The sequence below is a fragment of the Schistocerca nitens genome, chromosome 5 (genome assembly GCF_023898315.1).
Source record: "Schistocerca nitens isolate TAMUIC-IGC-003100 chromosome 5, iqSchNite1.1, whole genome shotgun sequence".
NCBI classification, from domain to species: Eukaryota; Metazoa; Arthropoda; class Insecta; order Orthoptera; family Acrididae; genus Schistocerca; species Schistocerca nitens.
The window spans coordinates 181,778,470-181,796,295 of record NC_064618.1 but is presented as its reverse complement, the minus strand read 5'-3'; the positions used below and the strand labels follow the sequence as shown (position 1 = coordinate 181,796,295).

Sequence of the window (17,826 nt, the reverse complement as noted above, 5' to 3'; positions counted from 1 at the left end):
TTGCCCAGACGCATTTGATTGACAACGAGGCGCGTTAGTTTGTGAACAGACTGATGGGTTAAAGTGTGAACCAGAGAGAAAACACGCTGTGAATATCTTTTCCCAGAGAGAAATTTTCGTAAGAGAAACGGCCTATAGTAATCGTTTACTATGTTACGTGTTTAGAGCAAGAGTGTTAGTACAATATGCACGTGGAATAATGGACGATAAATGGTGGGTTTTCGTCAGACTTTTGGGTGATAGGACAACTTCACGAATGCTAGGTTAATGACTTGAGTCTAGTGCGTGCCATTACGATTATAAATGTGGCCTAACAGTCAGAACTAAGACATACCCGACTCATTCAGAAGCAATACGAAGTGAAGATTCTGCGAAAACTGGCAGTATAAATTCACTTAGCCAAATAAGATAGCCCGGTGTATTAATGCACTATGTGTAATTTAAGTAAACTATCAATGAAGTTGATCTGACACTCCTTGATATTCAGGTGCTCCATCTCTCACGACTGGTCTTTCCTCCGCCAGCATAATTAGCACTTCACACTTTCAATTCTGCTCTCATTTTTTATACGAAAACACTTGCACACTCAGTTCGTTGACGACGAATTCGTTTGTTCGTGACCCACGTGTTAAAGCGTGACCAACGAAGAAACACAGTGCACCCTGTGTCTCTGCAGAGGGAATCCATCGCTACATCCGGCAGCCAGAATGGTTGTGCCATGTGAATAATGCTCCTGCCAACCTCATAAATCTGCCGGAACGACAGAGGACAAAAATTTTTGTCGTGGGCGAGGGTGCCGCGTTATTGACCGAAGTGAAAGATGTAACACAAATGTCCGGTATATAACTTATTCGCTAATACCTAACATCAAAGTAAACTTACGAGAAAATTAAAATACACGAACAGAAAGTATTTGTAGCCCTACCTGGGATCATCTCTGCCGTCAGGTGCCCAGTCAGATCTTCGTCGATGCCTTGCAGTTCCTCAGACATTACGGAAGGTAAATTGATTCTTCTCCATGCTGCATCAGCAATGTTTTCATCGGTAGCTATGGCAATTGCCCCACGAGATGCCCATACAAGAGCGCCGAGAATGAACGTTAGGGTGTTCATACAGCATAACGTCATTTCTCGCGTTGCTTGGAGTCTCACAAACGGAACTACAGATCTCTTGTCTCTTCCTCCACAGACGAACGAGCGACTGCCATTTAATGAGACACTTGCAGCCTTTCTTATCGGCACCGAAAAGGGCGGTGAACGTCTTGGTAATCAGGTCATTCCGGGGAAGAGGTTCCCGTGTTTAGTTTAGAGGGTGTGTGTCAAGACACGTCATCACCTCCTTTACGTGGCCTCCTTTCAGCAGGAAACATTCTCGCGAGATGATTGGAGCCTCATCCCGACAATAGTACGTAACCGTCCGATGTGACTCATTTTGAGCACCTGGCTTTGCTGATTGGGATATACGAGTAACTTGGCTACTACATGTCCGGGATTATCCCGGACAGTTCTGGTTTTTTAGTGCTGTCCTGTGTAATCTCCTGGGTTTGCAAAATATGCCAGAGGTTTGAGAATTTTAAGACTGGGCAAGATTTTTTAAAATTTTAGACGTATGTTAGGGACGTTAGCTGATCGTAGATCAAGCGCTGACGACGATAGGGAGGCGTGGCTACTGGTTCCGTCACAGTTTTTCACTCTCTGTTAGCCTTTTGACAACACAACAGGGACAGTGCGGTTATGTTGTTTTCGTGTGCTAAGTAACTCGTCGACACTTTTGGATCATTTTACCTCTTTTCGTTTCTTGTCTCATTGCTCAACGTTGACCAAAAGCAAGTCTGTGTTACCCTGCAAAAGGAATACCAATTTTTTAAATTGTCTAATGACAGTAGCAGTGAAAGTGTTAATTGCACACTACGAATTGTAGAACTCTGTTGTACATGAAGCAAAGGACGACATTACAGACCACGTGAAAACAGTTGAACATAGGAGCTGTATTAATCCAGTGGTGTTTGTGATTCAGATTCTGAAAAAATATCACACACTATTGAAGACAAGGGTTTCAGCAGCTTTTTGAGGTTCTGCAGAAGGCTGGTATTTCATGTTGCAATATTTCTAAAATGGTTGAGTTTGCAGTGTCTGTGCCTGGGACAATTGCTCCAGTTATGAAACGTTAAAATCAATTCAGAACCTTTTCGCTGTGAATTATATGATTCAAAATAAAGTTTAAGACTTTTAAGTAATTTCAAAAATATGCCCTTGAATCGAACACAGAAATGTAAGCTGCGACTTGAAGCCTCCCCCCCCCCCCCTGCACCCGCAACCCTCAACACCCCTCTCTCGTCCCCTATCAACATCCCTATCTCTCGCTGTTCTTTACGGTTTTGTTTGGTGTAAAATGTGTCATATCGTTTAATTCTGCCACAAACTTCTGGACTAATTTTGTGGAGTAGGCAAATATAAGTTCGTAAGTTAAATAGATATAAAGGTTCAACACCTTAGTGTATTGGAACAGTCTCCATAAGATTATTTGAGCCACGCGGACTTACAGTACCAAGTTTAAATCGATGTATCAGCACCTTTTATGTATTCCATTATCAAACTTTATTTACTTAAATCGAATCTGTTGGGTAAGGAGGTAACGCTTGTAGGTAGGGGAAAACTCCTTTCACAAAGCTTCCTGTGCAGTACTTCTCGTGGTTCCTTGTACTTCGTACGTGCCAGTATTACATGATCCAGATCGTTCACGTCAGTTCGGTCCTGATCATAACTTTCAGAAACTAGAATTGTTATTCGACATATATTTGGGTGGTGGTGGTGACGGAGGAATATCCGGGTCCCAGCCTCGTACGAATTGTGGATGTCGCATAGATGAAACACGGTCGAGGAGAGATGTCCAGTTGTATGGTACCTAAGATGTCTGCCCTTATATTGCTGAGTCACATGACATTCGCGGCTCCGATCATGGTAAGCAGCTTTACTGATCGTTGTTCGAAATCAGTATGAAGGATTGGTTTTAGACGGAACTTTCCTTCATTAATGCTCCTCTTTACTAGGTGGTAGACTCTTTCGTTGTAAAAAATTCCATCACATCCTCTTACCCATTGCAAATGGAAGTCTATGTCATTTTTCCGTGCTTCTGTGTTACCCCAATATATCCGAAAATATATCTGTTAGTCTGCTCGTCAGATTTTGGATTTTGTGATTTCTGCGTAACGCTTTGGGAGAGATAAGTAACAATATGAGCATAAATGAATTGGTTCCATAACAAAATTGCCTCTCATTTGGCCAATAGCTCCGCAGTACAGATAGGAGTTTCAGGTAGGTGGAAGTGCAATCACTTGATAGTTTTTACTGGGTGGACTGAACACGCAGACGGCTTTATGGTCACTTACGAAGAATGAATGACTCCAGATGGCTGAAACGGACCTTCAACAGATTCGAAACAGGATAATATCCTGGTTCGTGGAAACCGAAAAAGATGTAGAGAAAATGGACGCAAGACACACAAATCGGAAACATTTTCAGAACAGTGATATCTGGGACTTTTCGTCTTGAGAAACAGACAACTGATGCCAAATCGTCATACGATCGCTGTTCTAGACGCAGCTAATTGATTAAAAAACAATACCGTAAATGAAAACCAATTTCGTAGTGGTTATAAGCTTATAGTGGTCCTTACTGGCGAGATAAGTATGGCGGCGTAGACCAGCATATAAAGTAGGAAATACAACCATGTGATACGTAGCGACGACCCAATGCTTAAAACGCCGTTTCCTTCGTGTCATCTCATTCGTTACACTTGGTAGGCCGACTTATTCGGTTTTATTCCGAACATTCTTTGCACTGTACAGTCACACCTTTTTCTTTCGCCTCTATCCTTCGTGTGTTTTAACGCAACATTTTGCGGAAGAGATTTGCATGTTGTATTAGAACAGCGATGCGCGGGGTACGGCTCGCTATTAATCTGATACCGATCCACCACTAGCCTTTAGTTGTTCTTTTACTCGTCTTTGGTTCCCTGCGAAAGCAAAGAGCGGCCCTTGTAGAACATCGTACTTTTACAAAACATCGTTTTGTCTATATTTGTTAAATAATGAGAACGTTCGTGAAATAAGTGATGTGAACAAATTAGGGCGTTTTTTCGCGAATCTGCAATTTTGTACACCCCTAATTTAGAGGACGCCATAGATGTCAATTTCTTCGACATACTATTATTCAAATACTCTTCTTCCACTTGAGAATTGTGGAATGATGAGAATAAATATTCCTCTCGCTGTCCTTTATTCAAAGTCAAGCTATCGGATTATCGGGTTTCATGTAACAATTCCGTAAAATTTTCAGGAATTTCGAAATATGGGAAATATGGCGCACATGGTGTGACGTTAACGTGCAGAGATTTCGCGCTGTGAACATCTCGGATTTCATTGCTCTTAGAATAACTGCCTTCTTCTTTATCCGTATCACGGCAGACATGCTTCTATTACAGTCATGATTCCAAGGAATACTGGACTGCTGGTCAGTTTGAGATTAGTGCTTATTTGTTTTTATTGGGCAGAAAACCGTAGCAACAATTTTATGAAAATTTTGTTTATGATGTTTTCTGTTTTCTTACAAATCTACGCTTTTCTTAATCTACAGTAAATATTTATTTCAGACAAACTCGTTATGCTATATTTCAAAGTGTCGCCATCAACTTGATTGTAGTTTCCTTACTGCAGTCAAGTGTGTTCCCTCAGATACAGTCTTAGAGAGCAGACATGAATCGACAAATTGATCAATGATTGTGCTTGGAAACAGAGCAGTAGGCACTTACTGTACTGTATTTGCGAAATACATCATGATGAAGAAACTCGTTTGGAGCAGTTCGTCTGTGACAGCATTAGCGAATGCAGTTTTTGACACTTTCTATCATAAACATATTCCTCCAGAAGTGTGGGGGAGACTACAAAGACTTGCAGTCCTTGAGATATAATACATGTAAGATAGAGTAGCATGAATTTTCTCAGACACCCTTCATGCTACGCATCTCTCTTCTGTATGAGTGGCATCTTCACAAATTCTGGCTATGAATACATGAACCGCTTAAGGTCTGCAAAAGTGTTGAATGGTGTTCGTCAGCTACCTTGGTTGTATGAATATGCTGAGGAATTTCATGTGAATGAATATTACGGTACTAAAACTTACACTTTACCAACAGTTTCATTGTCTTAACTGAGATTTCACCACAAGTCTCTCAGCTGTGTAATATAGCCTGAATTTTTGCCTCCTACTACATTTAACACTCAGGGAGAATGGCTTGAATGAATGCAAACTTGGAGAACGTGTAGAATAGTAGGGAGCGATTAAGATAGCAGAGAAATTTCATGCAAATAGATACAACAGCATTCTATCTTGTGTAAATGGAAATGTCAAAGTTACAAAAAGATCAGTCATCTAATAGCCACTAAACAAAGTGGATAGGTGATAGCAAGTGTCAATATTCCTAGTGAACATCAAAGGGCAAAGTTTCAGTACAGAAATTAATTCATACATTACTGAATAACTAGTCTTCAGAGAATGAGTTCGTTATACCATTTCATGTTAGCTATAGTGCCACATTTTTTAAAAATTTTTTTATGATAATGATGCTTTCGATCACCAGTGGTAAATAGGGTTGTACACACCAGGAAGTGATTACTGCATTATGCAATGTGATGACGACGTAGGGTGCTGCCATCTTATCCTTGTGCATGTAATATGCTCTTCATGTTTGTCCCAAGTCTTGTTTCAGTGCTGGAGTGTTAAACCAGTTGTTGGTCTCTCTGTGCCAGTTATTTTACACCTTTTACTGAGGGCTGGAGTGGTGGCATGTGTGGTGTTGCATCAGCTTCCATTTCTGACAAACCATAAATACTTCACAGAATTGGCCTTATGAAATTTATTGGTGACAGGCTGAGTGGCTAAACGTACTGTCTTTGGATGAGCTGTCTTAAACATATGCTACAGTAATGACTGCATGTATTTTAGATGCCAAGACGCTGATAACAAGTGAGTAGCCTGCGTTGTTGATTAGCGAAGTGGACAGTCACCAAGTTTGGCAGTCCCATGTGTCATGGGATACAAGTAATACCAGTCCTTACATAATGAGAAGAATGTGAACAGCAACTGCTGCATCAGGGACATTTTAAGTCCAGGGTACCCTTCTTCAGGCAACTCCACTCACAGTATTTAGCAGAACATTCCCCAGCCAAAAATTACAGGGAATGAGGAAGCATTCTTTGAAGAAGTACCCTTGCTTTAATAGTCTGCGATTTGTCTGATGTGTGTTCCTTCAAGCATGTCTGGGATGTGGTTGGTTGGCAAGTATTGTTACTGTGCTCCAGCAACCAGTATTGATGCTTCTTGAATTTGTGTGCAAACAGAGTGAAGAGAGATTCTCCTCGGACATATCTATGCCATATTTTTGTTTGTTTGTTCGTTCATTCACTATGTTCCGTGGATCCCATCAAGAAGGAGAATCTTCAGTGATGCGGAGAGAGTCGAGATGTTCGTTAACATAAGACAACGATATTAAAACTTGATCTGTTCACTGTTATCACTATACTGCTTAATGCTGTTAACACTTCTGCCATTTAAATTTAATTGAGTAAATTATTAAGAAAGCTGGTGTATTAGGGAAAAAAAAAGCTGCTACCTCCTCAGTTTTACTCTGTATCTGCTGTTTAAGCTCTGTGTCCTATTCACAGCACATTACTATTAGTCATACAGTTTAATAACAAACCCTACTACATGACATGTAATAACAGAACTTTTTAATAAATGAATCTAGGTATTCAGATAATTTGTAGAAAGAGTGGTTAATGTGGTATTGGTAGGGACTCAGTTTCTCACTTGATGTTAGATGACAGCTTGTTGAATATCTCATCACCAGAGTACATAACTACATTCTGAGCCATGCACATAAAGGGAAAATTCACATGAAAATTATTTTTGCATCTGTTATTGTGATTCTAAGCTACAGTGTTAAGTGGATTTGCCGGGTATGGGTGTTTCATACTATACAGCATTCTCAAAGCCAGAGATTATGTACAAATCTGTAATCCTGATTGTTTGCTTGTTGTCATGTGCTTTATTTGTAGTATAAAGTTAATTTTAGTATGTGGAACCTACTTGATATGACAATTTACACCAATAGTTGTATGTTTAACAGGACTGGTTGTTCTTCACACCTTTTAGCATTTAGATGTGGTGTCCTTGGAATATCCTATGTCTAAAATTATAACAAAATATATTTCCTTTTTTTAAGAGCTGGTAAAAATCACAGAAGAATAGCAGGGTCTAACCACAAGTGCACTAGCATTCATATGGTGACTTAAATAGTGTTATATTAATGATGAAGTCAACAACTAAACTGAAATCACTCTAGCATTTTTTTAAACATTTGATACAACAACAAAAAAATCTGTAATGTACTTAATTGGTTTTGTATCAGAGTAAGAATGTTGCAAACAATATGTTTCATGTTTAGGCATGTGTACACACACACACCACCACACACACACCACCACACACACACCACACACCACACACCACACACCACACACCACACACCACACACACACATTACTCGCCAGTTGTAAGGGCCTCTGAAGTAAACATTTGCCAGAGGTGAAATAAGTAATAGAAAAGGGAAAAGATCTCACACTGAGTATTGAACCTTAAGCTTTTGGATTTGTAGTCTCACAGTGATCTGCCTAGCTACAGAACCACTGTTTAACTACTAACAGAATAATTATTAAAGAATACAAAACTATTGTTGCAAATAACAAACCATTTTTTCTTCATAATAGTATTCTTCAATCTATACAAAAGAGGTTAATGCAAGTGTTGAATGAATCACATTCTGCTGAGGAAATTAAAATGATCACTCGTAACAGCAGTAGAACTCTCTCCTAACTATGGTGCATACTGTCAGTAAGGATGTGGACAAGCTTAGTTGATATCAGTGTGTGTCTATTCCCTTTAGAGATAACTGTGTAATTTCACATTTCAAATATAATGGTTGAATGTGTTTATCAGCAGATCTATGTAACAGGTCAGCAGTTGTTAATAAATAGCTTTTTTCCACTTTTGAGTTGATCATTATTGTAATTATTAGCAGATAGACTGGTGACAGCAAAATATTATTGAAAACTTCACTTAAGGCACTGAGAATATCTGTAGCAATGTTTTGTAGGTTGTTAGTTATATTTGTTTACATTACTTTCTGTTAATGATCCAGTCTTCCAGTATCTTGCAATGCCAGGTCTTGGGGTGATTTCTAGTAACTACACACACCAGTATTTTAAGGCTGTGACTTTTCTTGAGTAAATCTCTCCACTATACTCCCAGCAGCATGATTTTAGAACTTTGAGTAGCAACAGCTAATCTTGTGTGATTCATGCTTACGTAATTGTCCACATTTATTTTTGGATGGGGGTAACTACATATTTGTTATGTTTGTTCGGTGGTATTCAAAATGCTGCTTAATATAATAGCGTTGTACAAGCTACTACAATGTATTTCAGTTATTGAGCTTGTAACATATAAATGCAGACAGTAGGTCACAACAGCTTTATGGTGAACAGTGTCTGGGGACAATGAAGATTTCTCTCTTCTGTGAGTGTCAAAGATTGAATGACATTGCAAGAGTTCGAGTAAGTGGAAGCTATATTGTCCATTAATCACCCATGATTGTTTCAAAAATATGAAAAGGTTTTCAGATAACAACACTACTCATGACATTTGTTGACTAGTAAATTATTTATTTAGCTACATGTTTTGAGGTGATACCTCATTATCAGGCTATAGTGGCATTACAAAAACATTCAGCATAAATGTATAAAGACATTAAAGTTTCTTTACATCCTGAGGAGAGGGGGAAGGATAACCTAGTAAGAGGCAATGTCACTTTGTATATTGGTCTGCTGTTCACTTGAAAATTTTTATTAAACTGTCAAGTAAGTAACAGTTTTATAAAAATTTTTGTGTGAAGTGCAGATCAATATACAAAGTGTCATTGCTAGGTTACTCACACTCACTCACTCACTCACTCTCTCTCTCTCTCTCTCTCTCTCTCTCTCTCTCTCTCTCTCTCTCTCTCTCTCTCTTTCGCAAGACGATCACAGCAGTCATGTAAAGAACCTCGAATATCTGTATACAATTATGTTAAATGTTTCTGTAATGCCATTATTGCCTCATGAGAAGGTATCACCTTGGAACATGTCACTAAATAAATAATTTAGTATCAGCAAATTTTGTGACTGGTAGCAGTATTCGCAAACCTTTTCATATTCAAGAGTTAGAATAAACTAACTGTACATAACGAAGAGGGGGAATTATTTGAAATAATGTATCTTTCTTTGTGAATGTAACATGAGAGTAGGAATTCGGGGAACAGATCAACCATTCTTCAATATAACAGAAAATATGTTGTTGTTGTTGTTGTTGTTGTTGTTGTGGTCTTCAGTCCTGAGACTGGTTTGATGCAGCTCTCCATGCTAATCTATCCTGTGCAAGCTCCTTCATCTCCCAGTACCTACTGCAACTCCTTCTGAATCTGCTTAGTGTATTCATCTCTTGGTCTCCCTCTAAGATTTTTACCCTCCACGCTGCCCTCCAATGCCAAATTTGTGATTCCTTGATGCCTCAGGACATGTCCTACCAACCGATCCCTTCTTCTAGTCAAGTTGTGCCACAAACTTCTCTTCTCCCCAATCCTATTCAATACCTCCTCATTACTTACGTGATCTACCCACCTAATCTTAAACATTCTTCTGTAGCACCACATTTCGAAAGCTTCTATTCTCTTCTTGTCCAAACTATTTATTGTCCATGTTTCACTTCCATACATGGCTACACTCCATACAAATACTTTCAGAAACGACTTCCTGTCACTTAATTCTATACCCGATGTTAACAAATTTCTCTTCTTCAGAAATGCTTTCCTTGCCATTGCCAGTCTACATTTTATATCCTCTCTACTTCGACCATCATCAGTTATTTTGCTCCCCAAATAGCAAAACTCCTTTACTACTTTAAGTGTCTCATTTCCTACTCTAATTCCCTCAGCATCATCCGACTTAATTTGACTACATTCTATTATCCTTGTTTTGCTTTTGTTGATGTTCATCTTATATCCTCCTTTCAAGACACTGTCCATTCAATTCAACTGCTCTTCCAAGTCCTTTGCTGTCTCTGACAGAATTACAATATCATCGGCGAACCTCAAGGTTTTTATTTCTTCTCCCTGGGTTTTAATACCTACTCCAAATTTTTCTTTTCTTTCCTTTAATTCTTGCTCAATATACAGATTGAATAACATCGGGGAGAGGCTACAACCCTGTCTCACTCCCTTCCCAACCACTGCTTCCCTTTCATGTCCCTCGGCTCCTATAACTGCCATCTGGTTTCTGTACAAATTGTAAATGGCCTTTCGCTCCCTGTATTTTACCCCTGCCACCTTTAGAATTTGAAAGAGAATATTCCAGTCAACATTGTCAAAAGCTTTCTCTAAGTCTACAAATGCTAGAAACGTAGATTTGCCTTTCCTTAATCTTTCTTCTAAGATAAGTCGTAAGGTCAGTATTGCCTCACATGTTCCAAAATTTCTACTGAATCCAAACTGAGCTTCCCCGAGGTCTGCATCTACCAGTTTTTCCATTCGTCTGTAAATAATTCGTGTTAGTATTATGCAGCTGTGACTTATTAAACTGATAGTTCGGTACTTTTCACATCTGTCAACACCTGCTTTCTTTGGGATTGGAATTATTATATTATTCTTGAAGTCTGAGTGTATTTCGCCTGTCTCGTACATCTGGCTCACCAGTTGGTAGAGTTTTGTCAGGACTGGCTCTCCCAAGCTCAGTCAGTAGTTCTAATGGAATGTTGTCTACTCCCGGTGCCTTGTTTCGACTCAGGTCTTTCAGTGCTCTGTCAAACTCTTCACGCAGTATCGTATCTCCCATTTCATCTTCATCTACATCCTCTTCAATTTCCATATATTGTCCTCAAGTACATCGCCCTTGTATAGACCCTCTATATACTCCTTCCACCTTTCTGCTTTCCCTTCTTTGCTTAAAACTGGGTTTCCATCTGAGCTCTTGATATTTATGCAAGTGGCTCTCTTTCCTCCAAAGGTCTCTTTAATTTTCCTGTAGGCTGTATCTATCTTACCCCTAGTGAGATAAGCCTCCACACCCTTAAATTTGTCCTCTAGCCATGCCTGCTTAGCCATTTTGCACTTCCTGTCGATCTCATTTTTGAGACATTTGTATTCCTTTTTGCCTGCTTCATTTACTGCATTTTTGTATTTTCTCCTTTCATCAATTAAATTCAATATTTCTTCTGTTACCCAAGGATTTCTACTAGCCCTCGTCTTTTAACCTACTTGATCCTCTGCTGCCTTCACTACTTCATCCCTCAGAGCTACCCATTCTTCTTCTACTGTATTTTTTTCCCCCATTCCTGTCAGTTGTTCCCTTATGCTCTCCCTGAAACTCTGTACAACCTCTGGTTTAGTCAGTTTATCCAGGTCCCATCTCCTTGAATTCCCACCTTTTTGTAATTTCTTCAGTTTTAATCTACAGTTCATAACCAATAGATTGTGGTCAGAGTCCACATCTGCAACTGGAAGTGTCCTACAATTTAAAACCTGGTTCCTAAATCTCTGTCTTACCATTATATAATCTATCTGATACCTTTTAGTATCTCCAGGATTCTTCCATGTATACAACCTTCTTTTATGATTCTTGAACCAAGTGTTAGCTATGATTAAGTTATGCTCTGTGCAAAATTCTAATAGACGGCTTCCTCTTTCATTTCTTAGCCCCAATCCATATTTACCTACTATGTTTCCTTCTCTCCCTTTTCCTACTGTCGAATTCGTCACCCATGACTATTAAATTTTCGTCTCCCTTCACTACCTGAATAATTTCTTTTATCTCATCATACATTTCTTCAATTTCTTCGTCATCTGCAGAGCTAGTTGGCATATAAACTTCTACTACTGTAGTAGGCATGGGCTTTGTTTCTGTCTTGGCCACAATAATACATTCACTATGGTGTTTGTAGTAGCTTACCTGCACTCCTATTTTCCTATTCATTATTAAGCCTACTCCTGCATTACCCCTATTTGATTTTGTATTTATAACCCTGTATTCACCTGACCAGAAGTCTTGTTCCTCCTGCCACCGAACTTCACTAATTCCCACTATATCTAACTTTAACCTATCCATTTCCGTTTTTAAATTTTCTAACCTACCTGCCCGATTAAGGGATCTGACATTCCACGCTCCGATCCGTAGAATGCCAGTTTTCTTTCTCCTGATAACGACGTCCTCCTGAGTAGTCCCTGCCCGGAGATCCGAATAGGGGACTATTTTACCTCCGGAATATTTTACCCAAGAGGATGCCATCATCATTTAACCATACAGTAAAGCTGCATGCCCTCGGGAAAAATTACGGCGGTAGTTTCACCTTGCTTTCAGCTATTCACAGTACCAGAACAGCAAGGCCGTTTTGGTTAGTGTTACAAGGCCAGATCAGTCAATCATCCAGACTGTTGCCCCTGCAACTACTGAAAAGGCTGCTGCCCCTCTTCAGGAACCACACGTTTGTCTGGCCTCTCAGCAGATACCCCTTCGTTGTGGTTGCACCTACGGAACGGCTATCTGTATCGTTGAGGCACGCAAGCCTCCCCACCAACGGCAAGGTCCATGGTTCATGGGGGGGAAAATATGTTAAGATCAGGAATATTTTAGGCAAGTGCAGAAGAGGGGGAGGAGGGGGGGAGGAGAGAGAGAAGAGCTGGTTTAGAACCACATTACATCAGCAATACTGTGCATGCCACATTGTTCCCTATAAAATTCTTAAAACCTTTAAGCTTAAATACCGAAAGAAAGGAAGAACAAATAGTCTCTATAGAACGCCATTAAAGGCGGAGTAAATGTTTCTTCCACCTGTAGGAGAATCAAATTTTATCGTCTAGAATTGCTCTGCCAACATTCCAATGGCTACATTTCCCGGCAACATTTGACACAAATAAGAACAATTCTCAGTGTTATTTCTGGTTCGCTGAAGACATAATGAAATTTACTTCTGGCCCAAACTGTAAGCACACAGACATGTACAAACAGCTTCTCTGTTTTTCTTGTAACTCAGGTTGCCAGATAAATGTGGCATACTTAGGTTCATTGTGGAGGGGGGGGGGGGAGAAACCACTTTGATACATACAGTGATCAAAACACTGTTACCGTTTTTGAAGTCCCATTAGGGAGATTTGGAACGCGTCCTGAGGAAAATTTCCTAGAATTCCAGGGAAGTTTGACATAAAATAACTTGTCTTTTAAATGAGATGCATAAATTGCAGATCATTCAGCTCCATCTGCAAATGCACAGGGGTGCCTTCAAATGAGACGGCAAAGGGTCAAATACAAATGTGAGACTGGTAGTATCATGAAAATGTTTAGAGAACTGTCATTGTAATTCTTTCAACATTGCAATGAACTAGTCAAAATTCACATTTTCCCTATCACCAGGTAGACTAGAGAAATAGGCATTGTTCTTTGTCAGAAGTTGTCCCTGCCACAATGCAATTTTCTTATAAAGTGCTTACATTTTCCCCATCAAATAATAAGTAAGTTGATTTTCATGTTTCAATGGGCATTCAAGTGTGCAGTTTAAGTCCACTAAAAATGTGAGGTTTTGGGTCTTCAGATTATTGTTCCTGCTATCCTTTCCCCATCAGAATTCAACATTATCAGTCTTAAATAAAAAAAAAAAAAAATCATTTTAGACCTGCCCCTTGACTTAACCAATGTACTTTGCAGTGATATATAACATCTGATGATTTAACTTACTTGTACATTAAGAGACAATAAAATTCTGATTCTGTTTTAAATGTTGCAGATATTGAAGCTGATAGTTTCATTGGGCAAGAACCACAGACATCTGCAACTGGGCTGCCACGAGTACCTAACATCAGTGTCCCAAAACTATTCTCACCACTGAACAATCAGCAACAAAATGCTCCCTCGAGTAGTTTTCACCTGATAGGTACAACAAGCATAGACAGTAGCAGAACATCCCCTGGAGTGCAAAACATACCTCTGAAGCCTCCTTCACCTCCAGCACAGCAAACTGACGGAAGTATAACTGTCGTGAAGGATCTGCCTCCAGCAATACCTGCACCACAGCCTCTGGAAACAGTTGGTCTTCCTTCTGGAGGTCCACCAGCACATTCTCTTGCGCAGCCTGCTACTCAGACATCGTTTCCTGCACCTGTGGCATCATTTCAGTTGACCAGCCCACCTCAGCAAGAAGTACATATTCCTGATCGTCCACCTCAGAGTACACCACTTTACAGTAAGTATTTATGTTTTGCCACTTTATGTGCCAATACATATAAGGCTATTGCCCTAGTTACTCTAGTTATTTATGAAGACACCTTCATGTTTTGTTACCCTCTCTCTATACTCACAATTCATGTAAAAGAGCTTAATGAAGTACGTGACCAATTTTGAAGTTTATTGACTACATGAGGGTCTAGGGGATGACCTCGCACTCGTTGCAGTTTCCAGTAACTGTTCTAGTAAAGTCATGGTAATTGACTAAATTTCAGGCAGGATATTGGTAATGAATTAAATGTGCCCTTAACACAGCAGTCTTGTTTAGTAAACAAAAAAAAATGTTTATTTCACCCTTGCTTAATGCCATGAGTGCTGATACAGATTGGCCCACTAGCGTGGTAATGAATTTATTAAATCCTGAAACTCAAGGTGCTGTTCAGACTTGAAGCCTACGAAATCAACTGTGGAAAACTTTACTAAACCCATAAACCTGTAGAGAAATTTTGTAAGCTTATATTCCTGTTACATGAAAATTTCAAACAATGTTGGCCACAATTGACGTGCCACACATCCGCATACGTCCTTCCTCAATGAGCTTGTACAACCAACAGCCCCAGGCCAAAAAGCTACCATCTGACATTTCAAAATTCACAAAAATGCATATTCATGTTATAACTAAAACTGCATGTCCAAACATTTTATGTTTTTAGTGCTGCATAGTGGACAGTGATATGGGACTTACTTCGCTGTAGAAATGCCAGACTCTCAGATCTGTGTGTAACTTCAGAGTGGAGAGGAAAAAATGTACCTATTTACTGCCGTGAACGTGTTGTGTTTTTTACCTACTAAACAGGATGTGTGGGAGGCATTATTCTTCCTCTTTCATCTAAAAAAATCTGCTGCAGAAAGCCACCTTTTGCTAGAGGAAGCACATGGATAAGATACTGTTAGAAACTACATGCAGGTATTGGTCTTGATGTATCAAAGAATGATTTAGAGGTGAGTGGCAGAATGTGTCCTAGTCGGTGTGACGTACCATGAAATTTGGCATAATTTACACAGGAAGAACAATGGGTATGTTCTATCACATAAGGAACACAATTGCTCACGAAGTTAACATTTATTAACAGCACTGTTGGTACAAGAAACTAATCACAGAAATGGTTACAATGTCACGCAGCACCCATTGCTGGGGCAACTGCTTAAAAACGCAGTAAACAATCCACCTCTGACCCGACCACTACATTCACTATGCCCATGTCCTATGTGAGTCACAGAAGCAACTTCAGATAAAATTTTGATATGTTGAGTGCATTCCATAAGCAGAAATTTATGACCTGAAATGAACCGTATGCAAAACCTACGTTACGTGTTTTTACCTCTGCAAACTCTTAAAAATTTCATGCTGTCTTATACGTAGTTTCATGTAACACAGTAACTATCATGAATAACAAGAGGAAATACAGTCCTTAATCAAGCAGTGTATCAGTTTCTTAGAGGCGAAAGAATCAAGTCTGTCCTGCACTGTTAGTCACTTCTGTTGCTTATGTAGGACGTAGTGTTGACAGCACACAACAGCTTCAGAAGAGAGAACGCTACCACAGGTACAGCTAAGGAAGTGGCCTAGGTTGACAACGTCCGTGCCACTGCTGATTATCCATTCTAACTGGCGACATTTGAATTCAAAGTGTTTGAATCTCATTGCTGCAGCACACGCGACGGATGGCGACAGTTATGTCTTCTCAGTGAAGTGCTGGATCTGATGTGCTGGCTGCGATGAAGAACTTAACATCTAGTTTCAAGAAAACTATTTGGCGAAAAAATTTGATTCTTTCGCATCTTTTCAGCTTGATACCTTTGCTCGATAAGGGACTGAATTTCTTTTTGTTGTTAGTCATAGTTGCTGTGGTGCATGAAAGTAAGTAAATGGCTGCACAAAATTTTTGTTTTCAGAGGTAAAAATGCATTGTGTAGAAGGTGTTTATAGTTGATTTTAGGCCATACATTAATGCATATAAAATGTAGCAAACATATCGAAATTGTATTTAAAGTTGAGAGCAGAATGATATGTCATTTCTTTCTCTGGATGTTGGTTTTTATACCCAGCATACTGGTTGTGTGTGGCATGCCCAATTCCTTCTATGCACATAGAGAAGCAGGTGGTTGTAAAAATTGTCATACTTTAGAAACGGCTCAAGATATCGAAACTAGGTTTTTTGCAAATGACAGCATGCAAATACTTCATCATATGATTAATACTTAAAAGGTTTTGGTCAAATGTTTGAGCTGGTTGAAAACAAGACTCCCCATAAATTACACAATGGGTTTTTATCCGAATTTTCATAGCCAAATGAAGAGTGAGAAGTAGACTAATGCTATACAAATCAAGCTCCGTGAAGTCTAGCTTTGCAAACAAATATTTAATTATTTGAATGTAATTGGGCAATCAAGGAAAATATGTGAGTTGAGGGAAAACAAATATTTTGTGAACAGTTGCTGATAGTTTATTGTAAGTGAAGTTTCAAAAAGTTCATCTCTTCAAGGCATAGCTATTTTATGCATAAAAAGATATATTGGTGTGATATTTGTCAAAAAGGCTTCCTTCGAATCAAGTACTCAATTTGGGACATTTCGAGAACATTACGCGCTAGGAAGACCTTGAGGTGTCGGTAAGATCACGCTTTCTGAGTAAAGCTCGAAAATAAGAAAAAAAAATTAAAAAAATGGTCAAATGTTTTGTGAAATGATTTGCCTAAAAGAAGTAAAATAGATTAGAGAAATGTTTGACGGGGCTTTGAATATTTATTATGTTTAGGCAAATCATTTCACAAAACATTTTACTTTCTTTTAAAAAAATTATGCTCTGTTTATGCTAACTATTTAGCTTAACTGAAACAGTTGGCATTAACATTGACTGCTGAGGAATTATGTTCCCAATCCAACAATCAAATATTAGTAAAATTTTGTGGGTATTCAATGTGTTTTATTAGGAATTTAATATGTGATATACTGGGACAGGTATCTGAAGGGGCTGATATTAGACCAGCTCAGCTGCTGAGGCATTGAGGTCCATCTTGAAACTGGTGTGGAGACTGAGGAGGATGATGGGGATTGAGTAGTCCATGTTGCGTTGTGGCAAAGTAGAGCTGCTTTCAGAGTGCAATGCTATCACTTGATCATACCATTGCTGACAGTCTGGCGTGTGGTGGTGTAGTGACAGAGTGCCACAGAATTGGGCTAGCTCATTGAATAGCTGGGACTCAAATTGCAATCTGCGATCCATGATGCTGTGGAGTGGAAGTCCAGAACGAACAATCCATTTACTCACAAATGCTTGTGCCACAGTTTCAGCTGATATGTCAGGAATAGGTGTCACCTCTGACTAGCAAGTGAAAATACTGATAATATTTAAAAGATACTGCTGCTGTCAGAGATAGGAAGGGACTGACAGTACGGTGTAAGAA

The 17,826-nt window shown here is 39.3% G+C and overlaps 2 protein-coding genes across 3 annotated transcripts in view; one reads left to right on the top strand and one right to left on the bottom strand.

The window, feature by feature from the left end:
* The window catches only part of LOC126259567 (uncharacterized), a 67,284-nt gene extending 66,118 nt beyond the window's left edge, over positions 1-1,166 (bottom strand). For both annotated transcript variants that reach the window (XM_049956473.1, XM_049956472.1), the window contains exon 1: positions 926-1,166. In XM_049956473.1, the coding sequence (XP_049812430.1) occupies positions 926-1,127 (202 nt within the window). In that variant the 5' untranslated portion in view covers positions 1,128-1,166. The remainder of the gene's footprint in view (positions 1-925) is intronic.
* The window catches only part of LOC126259566 (phospholipase DDHD2), a 210,044-nt gene that overhangs the window by 86,233 nt on the left and 105,985 nt on the right, over positions 1-17,826 (top strand). The window contains exon 2 of the mRNA XM_049956471.1: positions 13,923-14,378. Within this exon, the coding sequence (XP_049812428.1) occupies positions 13,923-14,378 (456 nt within the window). The remainder of the gene's footprint in view (positions 1-13,922; positions 14,379-17,826) is intronic.